At 41.8% G+C, this 12,910-nt stretch overlaps 1 protein-coding gene across 7 annotated transcripts in view; it reads left to right on the top strand.

The window, feature by feature from the left end:
- Positions 1–12,910, top strand: part of GPC5 (glypican 5) — a 620,023-nt gene that overhangs the window by 230,213 nt on the left and 376,900 nt on the right. Inside the window, exon 7 of one of the 7 annotated variants that reach the window (XM_033051494.1) lies at positions 10,904–12,725. The exons of the other annotated variants lie outside the window; for them this stretch is intronic. Coding sequence (XP_032907385.1) covers positions 10,904–10,930 — 27 coding nt within the window. The 3' untranslated portion in view covers positions 10,931–12,725. Of the gene's footprint in view, positions 1–10,903; positions 12,726–12,910 lie in introns of those variants that run through there. 7 annotated transcript variants of the gene reach the window in all.

Genomic DNA, 12,910 nt, shown 5'->3' on the forward strand with positions numbered 1-12,910 from the left:
GAAAGAAATACATCATTTATTAAAGTAATAGATCCCTCATTACATCTCCCCAATATGCTGAAGCAGACTTTTTTCCTGCCTACTCACATCTATTGCTGTCATGTTTCAATGAATTAAAATGTAACTTAAGCATTGCATAGAAACACATCCTAAAACTATAATGTGATGCTTATGTGTGTGTGCTACATGCAGTTTACAACTACACAGGTAGAGTGCGACCTAAAGATAAATATTACAAATTGAATGCTTAGTAGTAGTAACTAAATAGTTGAATGGAAGAGAAACAAAAAACCAAAAACAACAACAAAAACAAAACAAAACAAAAATGACCAAAAAAACCCCCCAAAAAGCAAGACAACCCCCCCCCCCAAAAAAAAATCAAACTAAACCCCCCCCCCCCCAAAAAAAAAACCAAACAAAAAACCCAATGACACAAAAAGAAAAAAAAAAGCAAAGGAACTTGAGAAGGATAAAGATGAGTAGAAGTAGCAAATATTCACTCAAAAGCAGATAAAAACTGTGGTAAAATGCAACAATATGTCTAGGGGGAATAAAGGGAAATATGAGATATATATACTCGTAAATATTTAATGGAGAAAAACAAGCAAGAAGGAAAAACATTGGAAGAAATATATGCCTCAGAAATTAAAAAAAAAAAGAAATGAAGAAAAGAAACAAAGAATGGAGGGAATTTGGCTGAAAAGAGAGGCAAGGAAAGGAAAAAAGGAATAATGTTATAATGTGTGCATGTATCTAGAGATAAGAAATTTCCTAGTTACATGCAGACTATGTATATGTATATATATACATGTCATTTTGTGGTATCTACTATGACTGTATATAGTTAATGTTTTTAATGTCACAGAATCGCAGATTGGGTAAGGTTGGAAGGCACCACAGTGGGTCATTTGGTCCTACCTCCCTGCTCCAGCAGGGTCATCCTGGAGCACATGGCACAACACTGTGTCCAGACTGTTCTTGAACATCTTCAGTGTGGGAGGCTCCACAATCTCTGGACAAGCTGTTCCAATGCAGGTCACCCACATAGTAAAGAAGTTCTTCCTCATATTCAGGTGGAACTTCCTGCACAGTTGTTTCTGCCCATTGTCTCTTATATTGCTCAGCACCACAAAGCAGAGCCTGGAAATACCATCTTTACTCCCTCCCTTCAGATACTTATAGATATTGATGAGATCCCTTCTCAGATGTCTCTTCTCAAGGCTAAACAGGCCCAGCTCCCTCAGCCTTTCACTGAAAAAGAGATGCTCCAGTCTACTGCCATTTGCAACTATCTCCATTGCCAGCCACTGGACCTCTTCCAGGATTCCATGTTTCTCTTACTAAGGAACCCAGAACTGGACACAGTACTTCATATGTGGCCTCACTAGGGCTGAGTAGTCCCTTAATCTGCTGGAAAAGGTTTTGCTAATGCACCTCAGGACATGACTGTCCTTCTTGGCCACAAGGACACACTGCTGGCTCATGGGCAACTTATTGTCCACCAGGACCTTCAGGTCATGCTCTGCAGAGCTGCTGTCTAGCAGGTTGGCCCCCAGCCTGTGCTGGTACATGGGGTTATTCTTTCCCAGGTGTAAGATTCTGCATTTGCCTTTATTGAGTTTCAGATGGTTCTTCTCTGCCCATCTCTGCTGTTTGTCGGATCCTTGTGAAGGGCTGCACAGCCCTCTGGGGTATCAGCCACTCCTCCCAGCTTTGTGCCATCAGAAAACTTGCTGATGAGGCTTCTGTCCCTTCATGCAAGTGATTGGTCGATAAGTTAAAAAATACTGGACCCAGTATGGAACTTTGAGGGACACCATTTTTGACAGGCCTCCAACTAGACCCTGTACTATTGATTATGACCCTCTGGGATCTACCGTTCAACCAGTCCACCTCACTCCACCTCACTGTCCACTGCCCATTCCATCCACACTACTTTGGTTCATCAATGAGGATATTGTGAGAGACAATGTTGAAAGCCTTGCTAAAGTCAAGATAGAAATACTCACTACTCTTCCCACATCCATCCAGGTAGTTTTCTCATTGTAGAAGGCAGTAAAGTTGGTCAAGCATGATTTACCTGTGGTGAATCCATGCTGACTCTTCCTGTTCTCCTACTTTCATCCATCTGGATAGAGATGAGCAGGTAGTCACCTGGGTGTCCTCCTTCTTGCCCTTTTTGAAGACTGTCCTCATACAATGTCCTCATGCAATTGCCTGATAGAATTTATATATAAATTTGTTCTGCCCAATATTTTGACAGATCAGGGTATTTTCATGTCCAGACATTTTATATTTGTGAACTTCAAGAATAGTTCCAAGTACTTTCCATAAGAGCATAACTTTGTAAAAAATGGAACTGGTTAGGAGATTTAAAGAAAAAATCTTGGACAAAGGATCAAGTGAATCTTTGCAGTTGTAATTTAGTGAGGGTATAATGGTAGCCATGCTAAGATCAGTGATACCAAATCAAAATTTTCTGTTTCTTCCTCTAAGCTTTGGATTGCAGCCTGTGACTGGTAAATAATATATGTTAGCTCTGGACTTATTCTTGTCTTATCTTTTAACACTACGTAGTTTTTCTTCTGTGTCTTTTTGCTACTGGAGTTCATTATTGCAGATAAGGGGATAGATGTATTACATTGGTTAAACATTCATTAATGTAGACAGCATTAATTAAAAACACTTTGAAATTTACTGCTACTTCAGCAGGAATGGAATGGGACCCCTTATACTAGTGCTATGAAGACTTTCTTTACCTTAATGGAAAAATATTTTTTAAAAGATAAATACTTAGCAGGTTGCTGTGTTCTAACTTAAAGGCAAAAGAAATTAAATCTTGTGTGAGCATTAGAAGAAAAGCTAAGGCACCTATGACGATGGGAATAAAGGTCTGTTCAGGCTTGCAGAACGGTGTTATGTCCTTTTCTTTTTGTTTTCAAATCTGGACTGATTTGAACTGATCTAAATGTGTAAATTTAATTAAAGCCTATGTTCCACTTCTCTTCACATTCTTTTTACCCTATGTTCTATGCAAAAATTTCTTCAAACTGTCTCCATCTGCTGCTTCAATATCCTTCCTCAGTTAAAAAATACCTTTTACCCTTCATATCACTCCAGTCTGTAAAAGTTTATCAGTCACAGCATCCATTTAAAGACATCTGATGTGTTAGCTGATATACTCATAAGATCCCAGATTTCTCTGAACAAGGTTTTCACCAAAATCAAGGCAAAAGTTCTGTTAGGCTCTCATAGTAATGTCTATTCTAAATACAGTAATTTCACGACTATAAGGCACACCCTTTTGACTAAAATTTTCCCTCGAACCCGGAAGTGCACCTTATAGTCCAGTGCGCCTTATCTGATGTACAAAGCGGCGAAATTTGCCAAACCGGAAGTGTGAGCTGAGAGCCGTGGGGGGAGTCGGAAGTGCCACAGCAGCCGGCTGGGGGCGGGCCCAGAGGCCCGCGGCACTGCCCCTGCCGGGTGGAGGCGGGCCAGGGGGCCCGAGGCACCGCCCCTCTCTGGTCCAGGCAGTCCCGGGGCCCCATGGCTGCCGGGTGAATGCAGGCTAAGAGGCCCGCGGCACCCGCCTTCCCGGGTCCAGGCAGTCCCAGGAGCCCATGGCTGCCGCGTGAATGCGGGCTAGGGGACCCGCGGCAGCCCTGCTCCTGGGTCCAGGCAGTCCCGGGGGCCCATGGCTACCGCGTGAATGCGGGCTAGGGGGCCCGCGGCAGCCCCGCTCCTGGGTCCAGGCAGTCCCGGGAGCCCACGGCTGCCGGGTCCAGGGTGGCCCGGTGGCTTGCGGCACCACCCCTACCGGGTGGAGGCGGGCCCGGGGGCCAATGGCTACCGGGTTGAGGCAGGGCCTCGGCCAGCAACCACACGGGGTGAGCTGGGGGCGGGGCCTCGCTGCAAAAAAAAAGTGCACCTTATAGTCCGGTGCACCTTATCTGATCTACAGAGTTGCGAGTTTTGCCGAATCCGGGGGGGTGCGCCTTATAGTCCGGTGCGCCTTATGGTCGTGAAATTACTGTAATTTTGTTAATCAGTGATTAAGTGGTTCTTAGTCTAATTTTTTGTTTGAAAGTAATTTTCTAACTTCAATGAATGGTCTCAGTAGACACTAGATTTTTTTTATAGCAAGCATCTAAAGGAAGTGCACAAAAGGACTTTCTGTCTAAAATGTCAGTCTTCTGGAAAATTTCAAAAGAAAATGAAAATGAAACAACAAGAGAATCAGATGCAGAGTAGTGTAGTTTTAAATGCAATTTATAAAAACTGCCTTGGAGCAGATAATATGTGTGCATGTGTGTCAAGATTAATTTCATTTCTATAGATAAAACCTAAACCAAACAATCCTCCCCTAAACTTTATACAAGTTTTAGTATGTTTTCCTACAGATTTCAACATCAGTGACTGAGTATTTCATCTTGCAGCTGACAAGGGCTGTACACTAGAGGCTATATATCAGGAATTAATTGTCACTTTGCAAGCAAATGAGATAACAGTCAGGCTTGCACAAAAATTACACTGTCTCAAAAAAATAAATGATTCCTTGGAAAGCATAAATGAACTGATAATCAGGCAGCTAGATATTAGTGGAAAGAAATAAGCTCCTTGAAACATCTCTACACCCTAAGAGAATTTCAATAAGATATTACAAACTTTGGTAACAGAAAACCAAACGCCAAAAGAATGGAATCTGTCGGTGTGATCATCTAGTTGTGTCTAGAGAGAAGCTGTGGAGATCTCACAATTTTTCTTGTTCCCTTTTTTAAATACACAATTACAAAGCATGTAAGTTGCTTAGCTCTCTACCAGAACAAGATTATTTTAAAGTTTCCATTCACTGAAGATTTTATTACCCTGGTGTAAATTCAGGAGCTTTTCTTATAGTAGATATGTCAGAAGAAAGATATAGTTTTTATGGCAGATAAAAGAAAACTTACTTTGTTTAACATTTGTAGTGTCATCATGCAAACTGGCTTAGAAAACATGACCACTTAAACTATTATGGGCCAAAGTCAACCTCACTGAGGTTGGATATGAACCTCTTTCCTGATTTGGTTGAAGCTGTAAAACCTTCTAACAATAGAGCTTTGCCCTCAACCCCACATTGGTATCACTTCCCAGAATAAACACATAGGCAGGCACTTAAAATTCCAGGGGAAAAAAAAAAAAAAAAGAAAAGGACAGTAGAAAAGAAGAGAGAAACAAGACTGCAATATGTAGGGAAAGCTACAGAAGAAAAACTTTGGACCAAGTGTGGCCTGACACAGCCCTAATGTTTGGGTAACCAAGTAGCCAAAAAAGACACTACTGAGGACAACCATAAGATTCAATTGCCATGGAGACCATACATATGCTTTTACGTTGCTAAACAAAATGAAGCAGAAAATGGAGGATGAAAAATTCAAATATGTCCCAGAAAATTTAAAATAAGACTTAAAGTTAACTGAAAACCTCACAGAAAGGAATTAAAGCAAAGTCTATATATTTTTCTAGAAGGTGGCAATAACTCCAGACAAACTCATTTTTCATGCAATAAAAAAACCCATTTCCTCCATTTCTTCTACTGTGTCTTTCTTCAGAAGTCGCTCAAATCATAGAGTCCTAGAATCATAGAATCATTTGGTTTGGACCTTGAAGATCATCTATCTCCAACTCCCCTGCTGAGGCCAGGGACACCTTCCACTACACTGCATTGCTAGAGTCCATCCAACCTGGCCTTAAACACTTCCAGGAATGGGGCATCCACAAATTTCTGGGCAACCAGTTCCAGTGCCTCAATCCCTCTCACAGCAATGAATTTCTTCCTAATATCTAATCTAAATCTACTGTCTTTCAGTTTAAAATAATTTCCCCTTGTCCTGTCATTGCAAATACTCCAAGCATGTAAACTCTCCAAATGAGACCCAGGCTGTTAGAAACAAGAACATTCCAGCCACTCCCAGCTGGTGGATTGCTATTTTTATTTGAGGTAAAAGCAGTGGCGTAAGAGATGAATGTGCCAGGTCGTGAATTTGAAGGCTAAGCAACCAGTGCAATTTTAATTGCCAGTAATTTAGGAATGGTAATTTGTTGCAAAAGACTAGATGAAACCTGGGAGAGAAATTAATCTAATCAGTCCAATCAAAACTTGGCTGGAGTCTTTGTAGTAGGTAACTTACAGTCAGAGAGGAAATCTTCCTTGAAGCATCAGTTATAAAATTCTAGTCACTTCAGGACGCTCATTGTTTCACCAATGTCAACCAGGAAACCAAGGCATTTCCTGATATAAATATTATGTGTCAGGGACTTACAGAACTGAGAAATCACTGGGAGAACAAATCCTAGGGGTGAAGGTCAACAAGGAAGTTCATTTTAGGAAGAAAATTGAGTCAGACCAAATACATAGATAAGATTTACTGTTTGAAGCAATTTGTAATCTTCATAGTTGCAAACAGAAAGACTTGGCCAAACCCCACGACTTTGGAGAAGAACATAAAATGTTTGAAGTAAGTTAAAGTGATAAAAATCTAAGCTGATAAAATGAGAGTTTTGTATTCCATGAAGCAAGTTTTTAGTGTTGGAGCTTACCCTGAGTAAACAGACCAAGATGTCTTGTCCCCATACATGTTCACAATATATGATCTATATCTAAGTTACCTTTTAAGTTGCCTAGCCAAATTATGACCATTAGGAAAAAAAATCTGGAACTGGAAGATCTTAGTCATTCATGTAACCTGGTACTAATGGGGACTACTAACTGCAGACAGCTAACTCAAAATGGATATACATCTTAAGATAAACAACAACAACAAAACATTAAGAGTGTGATAAACTTTTCGTTGAAGAATGAACCAGCAAGGAATGCAGTGATGAGTGAAGTAGATGGAAACTAATGCCTGAGCATGTTACAGATACACATCTGATGTCAATATGCAAGAGGGGGATTCAGAAACCACTTATATTGTGATAAGGGAAAGTAATGCATTTAATTTGTAGAGTAGAGGAAGTAGGCATTAGTCCAAATGCTAAGATAAGCAGTTCACTGAACTGAAAATTCAGTAATTTGACTGATATTTTAAAGAGAATTTCATAAGAGACAGGATCATTGCAAGTACAAGTTCTGCTCAGCAGAGCTTAATGACAGTTTCACACTGTAACTCCCCAAAACAGCCAACACCACACTCCTCAAAAAAACTGGAGAAGGGAAGCAAAAGGGGCAACTTTGGTGCTTACAGAATAACTCCTCTTTTGTTCATAAAGGCTAAGAAGCAATAAAAGCAGGAGTTTTTTTTCAGATGTAAAATGTTGCTGACACTGGTTCAAATATGTGTACTGCAGAAAGTAGCGATTGAGGCATCACAAACTGTACCATCCATTTTTAGTCAGCATAAAGAATGATTGATGAAGTTTTGCACATGACTTAAACTGCTTGAAAACCTTGGATGCTTTTCCAGTGAATTCCACTGTAACAGTGCACAGTGCACAAATTAAAAGTAAATAAATAAATGCTGACATAAATAAAATAAAATATGTGATTATTCATTTATGTGTCTGTATAGCTTCCTAATAGGGTGTTTATGCTAAACTTCTATTTTTCCCAACACATTCTTAACGTATTAAGAATTCTTTTATCTTGACAATGTTCAGCACCACAATCTTGCCTGAATAAACACTCAGCAACCTTTTAAAACTAATACTACAGTATGATAGCAACTTACATAGTATGAGGAGAAAGACATCTATTTAAGATTTTTTTTTTTAATTTAAATTTCTGAATCCTTTCTAAAATTTGCTCCTACTTTTGTATGATCAAAATAAAAAATTATTAGAAAAAACATATTAAGCTCTTTTTAATAACATTTATAGATAAATATAGCCATTGCATTAAAAAATATCATTTTGGACCCACAAGTCCAAATACAGTAATTTCACGAATACAAGCTGCACCAATTTGACCAAAATTTTGGTGGAAACCCGGAAGTGCGGCTAATATTCCGGGGCGGCTAATCTATTAACAAAATTCTAAAAGCTGCCAACACGGGAGTGAGAGCCCGCGGCAGCCCCAAGCCAAGCTGGAGCCCGACCGGCCCCGGCAGAGGTAGGAAAGCCTGGCAGAGGCGGGGCCAGCAGTGCGGGGGGCGGGCGGCTGAGCCTGAGCCAGCAGGGCGGGGCAGGGAGGGCGGCAGAGCCTGGGCCAGCATGGCTGGGGAGTCGGCAGAAGCGGGGCTGGCAGTGCACGGGAGCCCGACTGCATAGGGGAAGATAGCAGAAGCAGGAATTCCGGCGGCGCGGGGCTACCCGGCGGCGGAGAAAAGCCCCGTAGAAGCAGGGCTGGCAGTGCACGGGAGCCACATTGCATAGGATAGGATAGTAGAAGCAGGAAGCCCGGCGGCGCGGGGCCACCCGCCGGCGGGGAAAAGCCCCGTAGAAACAGGGCTGGCCGTGCACGGGAGCCACATTGCATAGGATAGGATAGTAGAAGCAGGAAGCCCGGCGGCGCGGGGCTGCCCGGCGGTGGGGAAAAGCCCCGTAGAAGCAACTACGGCAGGGCGACTACGTAAACAACGCAGCGGCGAGGCGGCCGGCATGCCTGCCAGCGGCGGCAGTGCCTGGCCCGCCGGCAGGGCGACTACGTAAACAACGCAGCGGCGACGCGGCCGGCATGCCTGCCAACAGCGGCAGTGCCTGGCCCGCCGGCAGGGCGACTACGTAAACAACGCAGCGGCGAGGCGGCCGGCATGCCTGCCAGTGGCGGCAGTGCCTGGCCCGCCGGCAGGGCGACTACGTAACAACGCAGCGGCGAGGCGGTCGGCATGCCTGCCAGCGGCGGCAGTGCCTGGCCCGCCGGCAGGGCGACTACGTAAACAACGCAGCGGCGACGCGGCCGGCATGCCTGCCAGCGGCGGCAGTGCCTGGCCCGCCGGCAGGGCGACTATGTAAACAACGCAGCGGCGAGGCGGCCGGCATGCCTGCCAGCGGCGGCAGTGGCTGGCCCGCCGGCAGGGCGAGTACGTAAACAACGCAGCGGCGGGGCGGTGCTGACGGGAGAGGGGGGCCAGTGAGCCCGGCGGCGGCTGCAGCACCACCCAGCCGGCCCCGTCGGCAACCATGAGCGGGCCGAGCCTGCCTGGCCCCGCCCCGAGCCAGTAAAGCCCGCTATGCCGCGATCCTGTTACTAATTGGCCAGTTTGTGAAAGCTGCGCACGGATTCTCGCGACGAACGAAAGTGCGGCTAATATTCGGGGTGCGGCTTATCTATTGACAAAGACAGCAATATTGTCGAGGCAGCGGGGGTGCGGCTTATAATCCGTGCGGCTTGTATTCGTGAAACTACTGTACTTTGATTATCCTTTCTAACTCAATTTTGCAGCCTAAAGTGAGAGACAAAGCTAGCAATTAAAAGACTCAAATATGCAAAAAAATAAATTGGCTACTTAGTTTAGTTTGATTGTCATAAATAAGTGAATGACAAATTACATTAATACTTTAAAAATTGATGAGGCTTTTGAAATTAAGTTCTAATAATCTAAGTGCTTGTTATAATTTTTTTCAATATTAGATATTGTTAAATCTAGTAATGTGGGGGTTTTAGTGGGTGTCTGGGAAAGTAGACTAATTGAATCCTATTTTTCTGTTTTTAAATCAATACTCAAAGTACACCTAAAGCTTAGACATTCAAAGTTATAAAATTTACAATTTAAAATTGCCTTTTAAAAATCCTCTAAATAAAATTTGCTATCATATTAATTTATACCCATCACGTAGTTCTTAACTTAGCAAAGCTTCCCAGCTGTAAAAGATTAATGGCTGCCTCATGAAGTGTGTACAGTATAATTCCACAACTATAAATACCTAAAATCCCACTTCTATCTGTTCCAAATCACACTGCAAATATGTAGTGTAAAACTTGTAAAAGTAACTGATTTACTTGATGGAATGAAAATGTGTGATTTTTTCATTGACTTTATGTCAGTGTTGTCTATTGGTGTGACTACTTAATCATCTGTATTTGATATTTCTGCATCACAATTACAGTATTAATATGGTAAAAGAAAGTTCAGACTAAGTGTGAATAGTGTGAATAGTATTATTGACCTTGATAGCTAAGCCTGTATCAAATGTTACTTAAACAGTTTATACTATAGACTATTGTTTGTGACTGTAATCTGAAAAAAATATTTTTTCCTTGCCTCTCAAACCCTGATTTGATGATGGTACTTGATAATGAAAGAGCTTCATTGTATGCCCAATTCTTTTGCTCTAGATGATGGGGAGAAGTGTGAGGGGAAGTCTGGATATGCCATAGCTCTGATCCCACTTTTGACACCAAAATAATGTGATACACTGAAATAATGTTGGGGTCCAGCTATTAAAAGATGCCTCTATCCAAATTAAGGTGCAAATGGGACCATTAGTATGGATTTTATTTAAAAATAAATATAAGGTAAAGACAGATAGAAATAGGAAGAGAGTGGGGAAGAAGAGAAAGAAGGATGAGTTCCTGCACATGGGTTCCTGCAGCTTCCTGCTGGCCCTTGTTTACTCTGGTCTGCTCAGTGGTGGGGATCCCCAAGGATTCTCCCTGAGGCACTGCTCTTATACAGTCCATGTCCTGGGTATCCACGAGGCATATGTGCCATTCCCATAACTTGGGATGGCATGCGTGTAAGCAGTTACTTGCGTTCCTCACAGTTTTCCATGGATGGAATTTTTATCTGGATAAGTTACCTAGATCCGTTTCATCAGGCCTGGCATCTTCCTTTTGTTGCCGTCGGTGCTTTTCTCACAGTCTGCACAGTGGTATTTAGTGGTGTGCGCATTCCGAACCTTTCACCTTTGTGTAGACCTGAAATTAATGCCTTTCTCTTTTACATCTTTTTTTTGCCTGTTGTGGTGGTTTGTCTTGCAGGAACTTCCTTCTTTGACAGTGAGCTGAGACATTTTAACTGCATTCTTTAAGTACTGAGAGCTGTGGAATTCACCTCCTTTGCGATTAAAACATTGAGACGGTGAAGCTCTGTTAGCTGCTCAAAGACACACTTCTCTGAAACGTCTTAGCCTATCTTGGACACCTGCATGTGGCTGGCAAATTTGGCATGGGACCCACAGGTGTCATAGGAGCAACAGCTGGAGGCTCTGCAGGATAGACTTTGCTGTCTCAAACGACACTAAATCAATACCTGCAGTCAAGTGAATTGAACCTCCTGTCAGCACACCAATGGTGTCTAGAGAACCAGCAGATCAAATGTCAGGGTCTGTTTTTAGAGTGACACGAATAGCTCTGTAGACTCTATTGACTCTATTTACTGCTTCTTCTCTGACTGTGATGATAGCTTAGATTCCTATCTTAGAGATAAGTACATGCCTGCGGCGTGTGCGTTTTTAGCTACATTGGAATCCTTGCATAAGTGAATTTTCTCATGTGAAAATGGAGTGAGAAAATATTGCTTTAGCCATGGACCACGTTGGTTTCTCATGTCAGTTTTCATCTTTTGCTCCATGCTGTAGTGCAGGCAGGGCTTCTGGCACACAAAATCTTTTTGTTGAAATTAATGATCTTGAAAAAAATCTCATTTGTGATCTGGGAATGTGAATGGTTCTGTGGTAAGAAGCTGGAAGATGTGTGTTAAATATTTGCTTCTATCTCCTCCTTCCTTTTACTTTCCCTAGGAAACACAACAAAATTTGTTGTGTGTTAACTTGCAGCTAAGTTTTTTGTTTGTTTGTTTGGGTTTTTGGTTTTTTGTTTTTAAAATGATTTAGTGGCCTAAGCAATAATATATCCAAGTACCATTCCCAAAAAGAACTGATTTAAATTAATCTTAAGAAGCTGCAAAAAGGTGAGTTATTAGGCCATTAGCCTTAAAACCTATGTCCTTTTATATTACTGCTACAAATAATCTGTGAATGAAAATGAATTGCGGTGTTTTCACTAGCTAAGGTTGTTTTATTCTTTTCTAGTAGTAGAAAACTCCTAAACCGTGCTCTGACATGAATTGGTTTCAGTACTATTAAAGAAACTAAAAATTCAGCTCAGTGTCTCTCTTTAACGTTGCAAAAAACCCCAAAATTAGAGGTGCACATGATTATGTTTTGTGGGTAGGCCATACCCACAGAAACTGTGGCCATGTCTTTGCAAGCACTACTCCTGGAAAATGTTTAGCAGTCTGAGATTACAATAAGTGCAGGCATGTTTATTGTCATCCTTGAAAGGGTAAAAAAAAAGTCTGTGCAGTGGAGACAGGAAACACTATTTTTCATTTAAATGTGTCCTTGAGGAGACCAATACTACAAGGCAGAGCTGAAGTCAGTATTTTAAAGGAGTGTGGAAACATGCAGAAGATACAGAGAAAGCTGTTATGTTTAGGAAAGATAACTCTCAGTCAGAACCTGCTATTTAAGCATATTTAGCCTGCTGTTTAAAGCAAAGAAATATGGAGGATGGTTTGGGAATTATTTTCCCGGTTTATGGTAATTTTCAGAAGGAAAATTTGGAAATTCAGCTTTAACCTGAAATTTATGAAAATTATGATGAGAGAAAGCAGTTAGACATGTTTGAGGAGAAAATATTTTTTACTAGTAAAGGTGGTTGACTAGTGCAATAATACAAAAATTAACTTTTCATACTGTGAGATCAGGAAGTCATGACTAAATGGCTTTTTACATTGTATGCTTCAGTCATATCATGGAGGGTTTTTCCAAGCTCAAGTAGATGATTCTTAAAAGCCTGGTTAAATCCATTTTTTTTAAACTGCAAAGCTATGCATTTGGATGCTATAACTATTGGTTGTTAAAACTGTAGAAATGCACTGTGAAATAAATCATTCAAAGAGATATACTCCATCTTTGTTTTACTGGAATTTCCCTTCCATGCACTTCAGTTCTCTCAGTAGTGTTGGCTCATTATCCAAGAACC

This window comes from Catharus ustulatus, chromosome 2 (genome assembly GCF_009819885.2).
Source record: "Catharus ustulatus isolate bCatUst1 chromosome 2, bCatUst1.pri.v2, whole genome shotgun sequence".
NCBI lineage: Eukaryota > Metazoa > Chordata > Aves > Passeriformes > Turdidae > Catharus > Catharus ustulatus.